The sequence below is a fragment of the Quercus suber genome, unplaced genomic scaffold (genome assembly GCF_002906115.3).
Source record: "Quercus suber isolate HL8 unplaced genomic scaffold, Cork oak 2.0 scaffold_13, whole genome shotgun sequence".
NCBI classification, from domain to species: domain Eukaryota; kingdom Viridiplantae; phylum Streptophyta; class Magnoliopsida; order Fagales; family Fagaceae; genus Quercus; species Quercus suber.
In genome coordinates, this window is record NW_027069478.1 from 2,849,683 (window position 1) to 2,864,462 (window position 14,780).

Below are 14,780 nucleotides of genomic sequence, written 5' to 3' on the forward strand. Positions count from 1 at the left end.
TGTGGCCGCAATTGCACAATGATATTATGATGGTGATAATGGGAACTTTGATGTACAAGGTCTTAGCCTAAAACCCCAACAACCATTTCTAATATATTATATAAGGTGATGATAACTTACTGTATTATTTCAACTTGTAACCGCAGCTTTCTTTCATTTTGTATTTTCTTTAAACTTTTTTTTTAATCATTTATTTGAATCAATAATTATATATTTTAGTTAAAAAAAAAATCAAATTTTATTAGTTGGACATGGAAAACAATGACATATTTATTTAGTTAAAAAAAAAAAAAAAAAAAAAAAACCTTGCCCTTGGTTGGTTTTGTAAAGGGTAAGATAAAAGAGTTTTTATTTTTTATTTTAAAATTAAAAATTTAATATACTAAAAATGAAATATTCTTACGAGTAAAATAGTTTACGGTTAATCCTAATATATGATCTTGAACTTTCCATAAAATAAATTATTCAAATAATCACATACCCTCATCCATGTGCAAATCCACGATTAGTAGTAATAATAATTGAAAAGATGATGTCCTCAATTTACAATTTAATTTATTGGAGAAGAACTTTTGAAAGCAAGACAAGTTTGAAGGAAAGTGCAGACATAGATATTGAAATCTCTCAGGAAATCTATAGGGAGCCCGTAGCATACTTGTCGTAATTCCTGTAATCCTTCATTAGCTTAGTGAGATCTGAACTATAAGAAGTTCCCATAATTTTTTCATACTCTCTCCACCATTGCATGAAGCTGCTTCCTTGCAAGAAAATTTCAGGTGATACTGCATAATTTTTCATCAAACCATATGCATAGTTTTCAAACTTAAACAGGCTGTCCCTTGATGATTGTTTCTCCATCTCACTTGATCCTGTGCCAGTCAGCATTTTGCATGAAATGAGAGCCTCCTCAACACGTGCCCAAAAGCAAGAATCCTCCGTCAGAATTGATGCCACGTTCTGTTTCATCGAATCATTTGGAACACTAGCAGGTTTTGCTGTTTCATTCAGCCATTGCTCCAATTTTATGTAATGTTTTGGCCTTCCTCGATTTAAGTAGTCTGTTTTTCCCTTGTTGTAGTAATCAGCTATGTCCAGTGGTTCAATCATCCTTCGGTAATTTGTTCCCCCAAAGAGCCAACCGGTTCGAAGGGAGGCACCCACTGTCTGGGGCCTTTTCTCTACTTCATTAACCAGTTCTTCCCAGTAACATGTGAGGGTTTTCGTATGGATTACCACATCAAGATCACTCGTGTGGCTTTCATTCTTGTAGCTGTCATAGTATCCAATTTTGTTGTCTTTAGCCACCTTCTTGTACCATTCTAGGTTGGCCATATGTACTTTTACCTTATTCAACTTCATGGAGGGATCAAAAACCTGCTTCTTAAACAATGCTAACTTCTTTTCCTGGTTTTCTATCTTTGTAATGATGGCGTTGATATCAATGGTATGGGCTGCTGCAATGACTTGAAAAATTGAGATGGGCTAGAAGTGGATTTTTGGAAGATATACCGGAAGGACAAAGACAAAAACTTCAAATTGTACTAATTTCTATACATGTAAAAAGATTAGAGACTTTGGTTAGTTGTTAATCAGTAAGCATTTCATTCTTTACTCTGTTCTAGGTGTAACATATATGTACCATACAATGACATAGCTCAAATAAGAAATTTAATTTATATGGTCCAAAAAGAATTGTAACCGAGTTACCTGTTGTGGCACTAGTCCGATTGCTACTAGTTGCGTAATAATGCCTGCCCGTAATGGTGGTGTAGTCCAATCAAACGACTCTGTAGTATCCATGAAAATTACCTTACGGTTGAGATCCTTCGCAAATGCTCCATAGGACTCAAAAACCAGATTAGGATCTTGATTTTCAGGATTCCTTGAATAGGTTGCCTTTAACAATAATAAAATGGTTGGAGGGTCCTCAAAACAAGAACAACCCAGCTTAGAGCACAAGAGAAACATTCCAAAAGGCTTGTAAAAACCAGTTTGCGAAATTAAGACTCTGGGAACTGGATCCTGGTCAGAAACTACATGCAAAAAGCAAGAGTTCCATGCTGCATATTTTGATATGGCTTCTTGCAGGCCTTCATTACCAATAAGGGGTGAACCAAAAGTGATGCAAAGCTGGCGTTTGGTGGTTAAAAAATTGATTTTTTCTAGCAGCGATAAGGTGAAGAGAGAGGCAACAGATCCTCCCAGAGAGTTTCCGTTGATAATCAATGGTTTGGAATTGGTTATCTGCGTTATGATATGAATCTTACAATGTTAATAACTGGCCATGCATGTCACCTTCACAAAGTTTAATTTAAAAAATAATAAAAATAAAACAAAACAAAGTCTTATATAACATATTGTACACATTGTTAAATGTTATTAGAGCATTAGCATTAGGGATGCACCGCCCAATTGCTATTTTACAATTCGAGCCACTCCAAATTCACTTCATATTTTTAAAAAATTTTAAAAAATTTGCAACCTATAAATAGTAAGGTTGCATATATGTAACCTTACTATTCATAGGTGTAAAAAAAATGTATATATTATTTTAATTTTGTGGTTATGTGTGAAAAGAAAAAGTGAGTGAAAGGAAAAAGAGAGAATATAAATTTTTATTATTTTATTAGGTAATTTATATCATTTTATTGGGGTTGTATGTAAAAATAAAAATTGGGATGTTGGGTAAGTTGTAAATGGGTTAGTAAAATTGATAAAGTAGTGTTTGAAGATGCAAAATAGGATTTTTTTTTTTTTTTTTTAATTCCCGGATGCTAATGCCCTTATGCCATGGTAACTAAGAGTTTTAGTCATTAACCTGTGTGATTCATAGGTAAACATACAATTATGTCAAAACTAATAAATACAACTTAATTCCTCATGAATTCAAAATATTTAAGTTCTTAAATATATAACTTCATCCCCATAATAGATTATTCAATTACTAGTATCACTACCAAATTAAGTTTGCATAAATCAATATTAACATCTTCATACTTATAAGAAATGCAACTTTTAAAATTAATCTTCTAGTAGCAAGTGGAGAGTGGGCTTGGAAGGGTAGAAACTTGTAGTACAGAATTTACTTTTTTGAAGAACTTAAAATACGGCCATGGCTTTTGACATTGTAAATCAATTCATCTCTGTTAACCAGTTTGCATAAATCAACTGATTTACCATGTCAGAAGCCATGAGCACACCATGTGACCAAGCTAGCCTAATCTAACCTTCACTGTAATTTTGTTGTTTTTGATCACTCACAGTTTATGGTGGAGAACTAGCTCACCCTTGATAAGGAGGATAGACTTGTTGCAACCTAATCTAATATGATCCCTTATTAACCCAAAAAATAAAGTCAAAGAATAACCACCGGACTTCTTAGTCCAAGTGGTACCCCTATGTGCTACGTGCATGGGTCCGAAGAGGGCTGGGTCGAGCGGCTGCATTGTAGTGTATCAATTTCTAATCATTAAAAAAATTTGTCTCTCTTAACAGTTTCAACAAATAGAGCAGAAGGGGTCAGCATCATTTTTGCTAGTGATCAGCTATAGAAAATGGTCACATATGGTTCGTGCATAGTATATAACCATTTTCTATTAGTTGTTATGTACCAATTTCTAATCATTAAAAAAATGTGTCACTATTAACAGTTTGAACCAATAGAGCAAAAGGGATCAGCATCATTGTTGCAAGTGATCAGCTACAGAAAATGGTCACATATGGTTTGTGCATGGTATATAACCATTTTCTATTAGTTATAGTTGACAAAATTGAGATGAAATGGTCAATTTGAACTGTACAGGGAATGGTCCCAGACCCATTGAGCCTTGGGCCTAGGCCTTGTGGTACAGCACATGATCCCATTCCCATTGGACCTTTGGTCTTGGGCCGGACGCACTTTAAGGCCCAAGCTGAGCTCAAGTACCATAATGAGTCCATTTTGTCTTAAACGTATCAGAGGCAAGCCCCTGCCGATCAATTTTAACTTGATCGGGGATGTGCTTGCTCAGGACAGCCTGTGTTCTCAGCAGCCTAATATTGATCAACTAGTAGATGCTAAATATGGGCATCCAAGGATGAGTTTTCTAAACGCTTTCCAGGGTTATCATCAAATTGCCCTGGCCATCAAGGATCAGGAAAAGATAGCGTTCATCTCCCCTAATGCTAATTACCACTATACCGTAATGCTGTTTAGGCTAAAGAATGCTGGAACCACTTATCAACGGATGATGACGAGGATGTTTAGGGATAAGATCGGGCGTACGGTGGAGGTGTACATTGACGATATGGTGGTTAAAAGCAAATGGGAGAAGGGGCATATTGATGATCTTAAAGAAGTGTTCGAAGTACTCCGGCGACATAAGTTGCACCTCAATGCTGACAAGTGTTCTTTTAGAGTGGGGGCTGGCAAGTTCCTAAGGTATATGATCACTTACCGAGGAATAGAAGTCAACATCAGATTAAAGTTGTAGAGCGCCTCAAGCTGCCAAGTAATCCAAAGGAAATCCAAGTACTGACCAATATGCTAGTTGCCCTCAACCGGTTCATTTCCAAGTTTGCCGACCAGTGCTGTCCATTTTACCAGCTTTTAAAGAAGTGGAAGGGATTCCAGTGGAACGAGGAGTGTGAAAAGGCTTTTTAGGGTTTAAAGGAATATTTGGTACAGGCACCTATGTTGTTAGCCCCAGAACCCGATGAGGACTTATTCGTGTATCTCTAGGTGTCCAAGCATGCCATAAATGCTGTGCTGCTGAGGGATCAAGGTGTGCAACAACCAATATATTATGGCAGCAAAACTTTGGTTGATGCCGAGAAGAGGTATTTGCCTCAGGAGAAATTGGAGTTAGCACTAGTACATGCTACAAGGAAGTTGCCCCATTATTTTCAAGCTCATACCGTCTATGCATTAACTGAGTATCCTTTACAGTCATTGTTGAAGAGATCTGATTTCATAACAGAATAGCTAAGTGGGGAACTCAGCTGGGCTCTTTTGACATTAGGTACAGGCCTAGAAGTTTAGTGAAAGGTCAAGTTCTTACTGATTTTGTTGCAGAGTTTTCCCCGGGGATGGAGATGGACATAGTTTGTCACATAAAAGTCCACCCATGGAAGGTATTTATGGACAGTGCGCCTAATGCACTAGGAGCTGGGGCTGGAATCGTCATCATCACCCGAAAGGGATAAAGCTGAAGCATTCTTTTAGGTTGGGCTTTAGGGCTTCCAACAACGAAACCAAGTATGAAGCCCTACTTGCTGAATTGAGAGTTGTCTTGGACCTAGGTGCCCGAGAGGTAGAGGTTTACTCAGATTCTCAGTTGGTGGTTAATCAAGGAAGTTTCGAAGCCAAGGATCCCCGGATGATGGAGTACTTACGGTTGGTAAAGCAGACCATGAACCAGTTTCTAAATGTAAAGGTGGTTCAGGTGGCCAGGGGACAAAACCGGCATGCTGACTCTCTGGCCACATTGGCATCATCATTGACCGAAGAAGTACCTCAGTTAATCAAAGTGGAGCTAGTGGCGAAACCGAGTATTAACGCAAGGGTAGGTGTTTCGTGGTGGCGATGGCCAAGCCGTGTTGGATGGATCCGATCATTGACTTTTTGGCCAAGGATTGAGTGCTAGCTGATGAAAAAGAAGCAGACAGAGTATGCTGGGTAGCTACTTGGTATTGGTTATCGACAAATCGTAAGCTGTACCAGAGGACTTTTGGGGGGCCCTACCTACAGTGCTTACCCCCAACAAGATTGATGAGCTCCTGACTAAACTTCATGAGGGGGTGTGTAACAGTCACGTTAGGGGATGTTTGTTGGCCCACCAAGCAATGACTCAAGGATTTTGGTGATCACGAATGCATAAGGATGCTGCCGAGTATGTACGAAAGTGTGAGCAATGTCAAAAGCACGCCCTGTTGATCCACCAGCCGGTTGGGAGTTTAAATCCTATCAGTAGCCCATGGCCCTTTATGGGGGCTAGACATTGTTGGTCCGTTCCCTCGTACTACATGGAACCAAAGCTTTGTTTTAGTAGTCGTGGACTACTTCACCAAGTGGGTGGAGGTTGAGGCATTGGCTAATATCTGGGATGTAGACGTTAAGAAGTTTGTGTGGAGAAATATAGTAACAAGGTTTGGAGTACCAAAGTCCCTGGTATCGGATAGTGGGTTGCAATTTGATAGTAAGGCTCTCTGCAAGTTCTGTAGCATTCTCAGCATCAAGAATAGGTATTCTACTCTGGCGTATCTGTAAAGCAACGGTCAAGTTGAGGCCACTAACAAATCAATTGTGAATGGGTTAAAAAGAAGATTGGAGGGTACTAAGGGGAGATGGGCCGAGGAATTGTCCAACGTTTTGTGGGCATACCGGACAACTCCCCAAAGGTCCACTGGAGAAATTCTGTTCTCTAACGTATGGAACGGAAGCGGTTATACCGGCCGAAGTAAATTTGTGCAGTGCTCAAGTTTCAGAAATTGCCCTTACCGAGAACAATAAGTTAATGGTGAAGCAACTAGACTTGTTAGAGGAATATCGAGAATTAGCAACCATACGAATAGCAGAATATCAACAGAAACTTGCCCGAAGATACACCAGGGATGTGAAGAAGAGAGAGTTTAGTGCTGGAGCTTTAGTGCTGCAGAGAGCAGTAGGGAACACATGAGACGTAAATGTGGGAAAGTTAGCCCTAACCTAGGAAGGGCCATATAGAATTACTGCCATTACTGGGGCAGGAGCATACTATCTGGAAGACTTGGATAAAAGACCACTTCCCCAGCCATGGAATGTTCACAATTTGAAACGTTTTACCACTAACCATTGGAATTTAGAGCCTTGGGGTAAGTACAACGTAATTTGTGAACGATGTCACGTGATATATGAACAATGTTTATGTATGCAGGTGTATTCATACGCTTGGCCTCACCATTATTAAGTTGTCGACTAGTAAAGGACAGAAGTCTGTGCTCGGTTCGATCCTAATCACCAAACAGGTGGAAACCTAACACTTATTTTTTCTAAGGATAGAAGCCTATGCTCAGTTCGATTTTAATCATCGAACAGGTGGAAACCTAACACTTATTTTTTCTAAGGACAGAAGCTTGTACTTGGTTCGATCCTAATCATCGAACAAGTGGAAATCTAACACTTATTTTTTCTAAGGATAGAAGCATGTGTTCGGTTCAATCCTAATCATCGAACAGGTTGAAACCTAACACTTATTTTCTCTAAGGACGGAAGTCAGTGCTTGGTTCAATCCTAATCTCCGAATAGGTGGAACACTGGCATTTAATTTCAAACCCATTGTTAGTCCGGTCTTGGTTGTCGAGCCGGTAAAGACATAGTCTATTTTTTCTAAGGACAGAAGTGAAAGAGTAATCTTTATCACCGATCAGAGGTGAACTTTGATTAGGTTACCCGATCATTACAAATGAAGAAGTAAGGTATCACAGAAATAATTTGACAACAATGCAAAAATTATTTATAAATATGGTGTAAATAGATGTCCAGTCACCATCTCAGGATGACTAATCAAAGAAAATAAATAAGCGCAAATTAAAATTTAACCAATTTTTTGTCACCACATCCTGGTGACCATAGGCAAAACCAAATAAAGGAAAAATAAATGACGGAAAAGAAGAATAATAATGATATGGGAGTACGGCATGGTAAATAGTTTTTTCAGACTTGAGTAGTTGGGTTGGTAGACTGAGACTAGGCGGCATCCTCGGCAGTTTGTTCTAGCACATCTTCGGTAGGCTGATCAACAAGAAATAGTGGAGCTTGAATGTCCTCAATAGGCTGGGTACCGAGTAGCACATCATTGAGGTTACTGGTGACTTCAAGATTAACCAACTCCACATGAGTGTCAATCTTGCGCACTAACTACCTCATGTTGGGGGTATCATCCTTGTCGGCGACGCTAGATTGACTCTGAATAGGGGGAGGAGGTGCCAGAAGGGAATCTGCTCAGGATTCCTTAGTGGAGAATCATCTGGCACTCCCATGGCTTGCAGGGCGGCCATCCATCCTTCCCTAAACCCATGCCGCCGAGCTTGATAGATAATGGGCTCCACAAAATTTTCAGCGTTTGCGAAACCCTCATTGTATCATTTCTCCTCGCCAGCTTCAGGGGCTACCTTGAGGTCAGCAATATCATCAACCTGTGCTAATTTTAAGCTTTCTGCCTCAGCCAATTTAAGCTCCATCCCCCCTAGCTTCACGTCCATCTCTGTCAGCCTTTTCTCTGTCAATATTCGGGCCTTCTCGGACACTTTAGCCTTCTTCTCAATAGCCTCAACAACCCTACTCTTATCCTTCGCAGTAGTGACTGCAAAGTCTTTTAGAGCCTTCTCCCGTTTAGCATCCTCGACAGTCTCCTTTAATTTTTCATCAATAACATAAGCCAGCTGCGCGACTTGATAACACAACAACGACAAGCATGAGAAGAAGAAAAGTACAAGTGCATTTATACAATAAAGAAAAGGTAGGATAGTGTATTACTGCTATGGTATGCCACTGCAGTCAGTTAGCTAATGATCCATCAGTTCTGCCCAAGAAGAAATGCACATCCTCAGGCAAGAGGAGACCCTGTGCCAAGCTTCAGGCGACTCGCCCACCTTCGCCCTGTGCCCAGGTTCTGACACTAGCTGTCATGGGAAAGGGCTCATTACTGAGCTTGAAGGTGGTCTGCCAGCCCACATCTGGCCAAGAAGAGGACGCCACATGAGAACTGACCTGGGTAGTTGGCTAAGCGTTATTGGCAGGCTCTTAGATCATGATCCCACCAAACACCCAAGAAGGTAGGGTTCTCGAGGGAGCATCACCCGAGACTCTGGGTTATTGTTCTATAGTATGCTGCCTTTTTCAAGAGTGGCTAGGAGGAGGGGGGAGGTGGGCTTCTGCCTTGGGACTATTGTTGTTGCACTACAGGACAAGCATCGGGCAAGAAGCGTTCAAGGGTCAATGTCCTTTTTGACACCATTTCTTTTTCACCTTGATCAATTTCTACTTCAAATGAATTTATGAAATTGGCTGCTACCTACCTGGTTGTCTGAACTAGAGTTTGAGGCCCACCAACAAGTCTGTGGACGGTACGGTTTTGGGAGACGAGATTCACTAAGTCGTCCCTCATAGGCACTAATGATTCTACTCTCACTATTTGAGGACCGAAGTCCCGACCTTCACCTACGGTAAGATTGTGGGGAAGGAAATTAGGATGTTGTACGTAATGTACGACAGTAAGGGGCTATCCACTAACAAGGCTTGTCTAAAAAGCTGCTACGTGGAGTAGACCGGATTGCAACCAAGTATAAGATAGGATGCACGGAGCTGCCCGTCAGAATTCACAAATATCTCTGACCAGAGCACGAAATTTAGATCTCTCACGTGCACAACTCTGATGTCCGGTTTGAACTTCTTACCTTCTGCATCAGAAAAAGATAAAGTAGGTTAATATTTGTTTCAACAAAAATAAGGACAAGTAAAATACTAAAAGCAACACAGTTAAATATGTAAGGTACTGACCAACATCATGTGGCGAAGTTGGGCAAGTGAGCTTGCCGGTGAGCCAGTTGCCGCTCACCCGGACGAACTCTCCTGCTGAGTTTCTGTTAGAGTCGAGAAGGCACGATATGAGTTGTACCTGTACATCCCTAATCTTAAGGTAGTAGTTAGATTTAATGTTATCACACAAACTGTACATAAAGTTTATGTCGTGGTGGTCTAGCTCTAACCCATATATTTGGCTTAAGCGGTTGACGCAACTCACTACTCAGTAAAAATTAGGGGGAAGTTGGTCAGGACATAAACCATAAAACCTAAGGGTACTGAGTATAAAGGGATCTACGAGAAACCTAAACCCTCCTTCCAAAATGGCTATTAAAGGGAAAAACACTACATGAGGGTGTCGCTGAAAAGCGATGTCACCCTCATGGCAGTAAGCTATATCTATATCCTCGGGAATATTGTAAGCTGCCCTAAAACTAGGCAGAGTTGCTTCAATGTCAAGAAGGTGTGAATAACCCATTCCTAATACTAAAGTGAGGAAAAGAAATTGAAGAAAAGAAAGAGGAAAAGAGGAAAACTTACTGGGGCTCTAGAAGGTAGTGCTCTTGGTTGGAGGATCTATGCATAAGAGGAGTATGCTTGGCAGAGAGAAATTTGAAGGAGTGGGGAAGCAAAAAGAAATTTAAAAAAGCAGAAGAAACTATTTTTAGGGTGGAAGCATTTAATGGAATAGGGAGGTGGGAAAACCTTTCTGAATTCTTTTTATAACCCCCACACGCGTACTCTTGGTTCATGAACCGTCAGGTTATGATTGCGGTTAGACATGATAGCCTGGCATAACGCTCCTTTTGAGAGGGCATTAATGGCCGTCTTGTTCGTTTAATAACTGATGAATGGGCTCTCTGAGGAGTCTATTGCGCCAGTCAAATTGTCCTTGATTCGTTGCCGGAAGCCGGACACAAATCAAGGAGGGGCTATTGTACTGGGAATGGTCCCATACCCATAGAGCCTTAGGCCCAGGCCTTGTGGTACAACGCATGATCCCATTCCCATTGGACCTTTGGTCTTGGGCTGGATGCACTTTAAGGCCCAAGTCGAGCTCAAGTACCATAATGAGTCCATCTTGTCTTAAACGTATCAGAGGCAAGCCCCTGCCGATCAATTTTAACTTGATCAGGAATGTGCTTGCTCAGGACAGTTGGTGTTCTCGACGGCCTGATATTGCCTTAGGGAATATCACTGCCAAGCAATCTTTTGGAGGCTGGAACCAGTTCTGATGCCATTATCACCGTTCCCAACAGAGCATATTCTCATTAGGAATAATTAGATTGAATCCCATCCACACAAGTGAGATCAGAAAGCAATCATAATGTCTCCACCCACCTCAAGCTATAAATAGGAGAAAGGAATGAGAAGAAGGGGTTGGCAATTCGGAAGAGAAAATAGGGGGAGGGAGAGAGAGCTAGCAATACCAAGGGAGAGAGCCACACAAAGAGGAAAGCAAGGGTGTTCGCTGGGGCTAAGGGGTTGCCTGATATTGCCTTAGGGAATATCACTGCCAAGCAATCTTTTGGAGGCTGGAACCAGTTCTGATGCCATTATCACCGTTCCCAACAGAGCATATTCTCATTAGGAATAATTAGATTGAATCCCATCCACACAAGTGAGATCAGAAAGCAATCATAATGTCTCCACCCACCTCAAGCTATAAATAGGAGAAAGGAATGAGAAGAAGGGGTTGGCAATTCGGAAGAGAAAATAGGGGGAGGGAGAGAGAGCTAGCAATACCAAGGGAGAGAGCCACACAAAGAGGAAAGCAAGGGTGTTCGCTGGGGCTAAGGGGTGTCATAGTGTCACTTGGAAATGAACTACCCTTAGTAGGAAACATTAAGCCCATCTACAAGTAGGTTGTGAGCCCAACCCTAGGCTAGGTCCGTTAAGAAGAAGGGGTTGGGCACGCATATGAACCATTATCAAAACTTAGGGATCAATAATACAAAATTGATAACACAGTCAATTTCTAAGTCACCCAACTCCGTTCATTTTTTTCTCCAGGAAAATAAAAACTGAAACATATTGGACTACGTCTACAATTCATATGTATTAAAAATTTGGGAAAATAACAAAAAATTATATTAATCAAATATTCATCAATTTGACGTCGTTTCAAGGATATTTGTTAAAATTTAAAACTTTAATATATAATAACAATAATAGTATCTTGACAAATGAGTACTACCAAGTATCAACCACACGTTTGGTCAAAAGTAGTTAAATAGCACCTCCTATTCAACAAGCTACATATGGCCAAACATGTATCAATTTATAGAAAATTTTTAGGCAATGATATATTGTTCAGGCAATTCATTATGACCTACAGTTGAACTAGATCTTAACTGCTTAAGCTTTTGCCAAGTATACAAGTGCTATGAACAAAAATAAAAATTAATTAAAAAAAGAGGTTTTTTCAGAGTATAGAGGTACCACAGATTCCGGGAGCACATCGAAAATGGAGGTGAAAAGCTCCAATGCAGGTTTGTTAATGGAGAACTCTTGGTTGTCTTTGGTGCACAGGAAATTGAAGACAGGAAAAGACTTCTTAGGAGTTGATGTTGAAACAAAATCTCCTCCTCCATTTCCCTGAACATAGTCTTTGCTATTAGCAGGCCAAATGAAAAAAGCTATGATGGTACAGTTTGGTAGCTCAAAAACTTTGAATTTCACTAGGGAAGATGGTCCTTCATTTTGGCTGATTTCTGTGTATAGGTTCCAAATTGCAGTCCATGCATTGTGCAAGACATCAAGGCTCACCACGAAATTTGCCAACTCTAACCCACTGCTAAACCTGCCATCAAGAATAATTAATCACAGGAAACAAACACAAACAACTAAGGAAAGAAAGAAATGATTTGGTTTTTTATTTTACTTACAACTGAGTTTGTGTCATCCTCTCTCTCTGGCTTTAGATTAATTTGCTTAGGAAAGTTGAGTAATCTGAGCAGTACATATGGTTCTACTTTTCTACTCATCAAAAGAGAAATTTCACAGGAAATTCAGGTGCATCACAAGACGATAAGTCTCAATGACCGTGTAGGTTTAGTTGATGACTTGCTTTAATCCAGAGTCATTTTCTATTATCTTTGAATAAATGAGCTACCAGAATATGAAAATATACTATACGCATCCAATTCCCACTATTTTTAAAGATACATTCTTTCTTTTCACCCCCATCACTCAAAAGAGTCAAAGACACAAGACAAGGACGGTGCCTGGACTTTTCCTACTATATATAAGAAATTTCATTATATGCTGTCCACATCTAAAGAGAAAATTTAAAAAGAAATAACTCACAGACACAAAAAATTTCACAATATATATACAGTATTTCTGGGTAACAAGAAACAAGTAACAACTATCAACTTTATTTCTTTTTTCAATTATTAAGTTGATAAATTTTTACTTAATTTTATTCAAATTTATTATTAACATCTTTTTATTTAACTTGTCGATTCAACTAGTGCGAAAATTTTCGTTTCTCACTTTTGTTATCAATTATGATTAACAAAAGAAAGTCTATGATATACTGAAATTTTCACATTCCCTTTGTTTTTGTATTGAGTGGACCCAAATGAGTTGAATTGTATTTGCAAGAGATGTGAAATTTTCTATGGTACTTGTTGGCACAATTGTAGAGAGGCTTCAAAGCTTATGACCATTTCTTCCAAGGTTGACGTCTAGAGGAAATTAATGGCTCTACTGACAAGCTAGCTACTCGACTCAACATCATTGCCAAACTTATTGAATTCTCTACTAACTAAAATGGTATTACTTATTATTGATGGATAATAATTGCCTTCATTTTTTTTTTAATCTTTTTCAATTGTCTATCGTTAATTTACATCTTATAACTTCATCAGTTCGTGAAAAAAGTTATCTTACAGCTTGGTGCACTAATTTTTTTTTTTTTTTTTTGAAATTTTCACATTCTCTTTGTTTTTGTATTGAGTGGACCCAAATGAGTTGAATTGCATTTGCAAGAGAATGTGAAATTTTCTATGGTACTTGTTGGCACAATCGTAGAGAGGCTTCAAAGCTTATGACCATTTCTTCCAAGGTCGACGTCTAGAGGAAATTAATGGCTCTACTGACAAGCTAGCTACTCGACTCAACATCATTGCCAAACTTATTGAATTCTCAACTAACTAAAATGGTATTACTTATTATTGATGGATAATAATTGCCTTCATTTTTTTTTTAATCTTTTTCAATTGTCTATCGTTAATTTACATCTTATAACTTCATCAGTTCGTGAAAAAAGTTATGTTACACCTTGGTGCACTAATTTTTTTTTTTTTTAGTATTTTCTTTACATAACTGTGATACACTTGGCCACTCCCTCGTATAAAAATTCTAGTTTAATGAAATAGAGTAAGTGGAAAGAGACCTAAGGTGAAAAAGTATAAATTTTTACCAAGTAATGTATTTTTTGCCAAGATAATTAAGATACTCTCAAGTGGCACAAGAACAAATTAACTTTTTTTTTTTTTTATTTCATTTGGTTTAATGTTTCAAAAGAGCCCAAGTGACGTATTTTTTATATCCATTTGGCTCAATGTTTATTAACTTTCTTTATTCAATAAGTTTTGTTACTTTTCTTCTCTTTCCTCTTTCTTTATATTATTTTATTATGTAATTATATTATTTTAATGGATTGGATGATAAAATAAAAACTAAAATATTATATGTACTGTAAAGTGAGATGATACAAATCCAAACATGTATGCTCAAGTGAGTAGAGTCTAGTAAGCTCGCTAAGTTCAAGAAATTTTCCTTATCTATGGTGGAAGAAACTTACCGTTCCTTGGTTAGTACGAGAGGAAACTGTCCTGTCAGTGTCATTGTTTAGAAATGTAAACTTAAACTAGCAATTAGGTATTGAAGTGGTGACTCTTTTTTCCTCTCATTAAATAATAATAATAATAATATATTATTATTATTATTAAAGTAGTGAGCATGGTCATATGACAATGCTCTTTGACAACCACGGTCATATGACAAAATAATATATATATATATATATATATATGAATTGTCGGTAGTTGTGTTAGGAAGCAGGACTTGTAAGTCGTATAATAAAACAACTTGACCAAGAGGTGTTCTTAGTGTTCTTCTTCAAGATACTTTTTGATCTTAATTCATATAAATTTTTATTTTTATTTTTGTTTTGATTTTTTTTACTTAGTTAAAATTAATAAATTAATTTTTAAATTTTTTTAATACC

At 38.5% G+C, this 14,780-nt stretch overlaps 1 protein-coding gene across 1 annotated transcript; it reads right to left on the bottom strand.

Annotated features, from left to right (window-relative positions):
• Positions 1–490: 490 nt before the first annotated feature.
• On the bottom strand, positions 491–12,646 carry LOC111985784 (senescence-associated carboxylesterase 101). The gene is made up of 4 exons (XM_065780499.1): positions 12,430–12,646; positions 11,984–12,344; positions 1,678–2,244; positions 491–1,482 (listed from the first exon to the last, which is right to left on the bottom strand). The coding sequence occupies exons 1-4, from the start codon at positions 12,444–12,446 to the stop codon at positions 634–636; spliced, it is 1,794 nt and encodes a 597-aa protein (XP_065636571.1). The 5' UTR covers positions 12,447–12,646; the 3' UTR covers positions 491–633.
• Positions 12,647–14,780: the final 2,134 nt, after the last annotated feature.

Coding starts and splice junctions, on each gene's coding strand:
- LOC111985784 (XM_065780499.1), bottom strand. Junction 2,245..11,983: donor ATGTGCTCCCGGAATCTGTG/GTACCTCTATAC, acceptor ATCATAACGCAG/ATAACCAATTCCAAACCATT. Junction 1,483..1,677: donor TACAATTCTTTTTGGACCAT/ATAAATTAAATT, acceptor ATCCACTTCTAG/CCCATCTCAATTTTTCAAGT.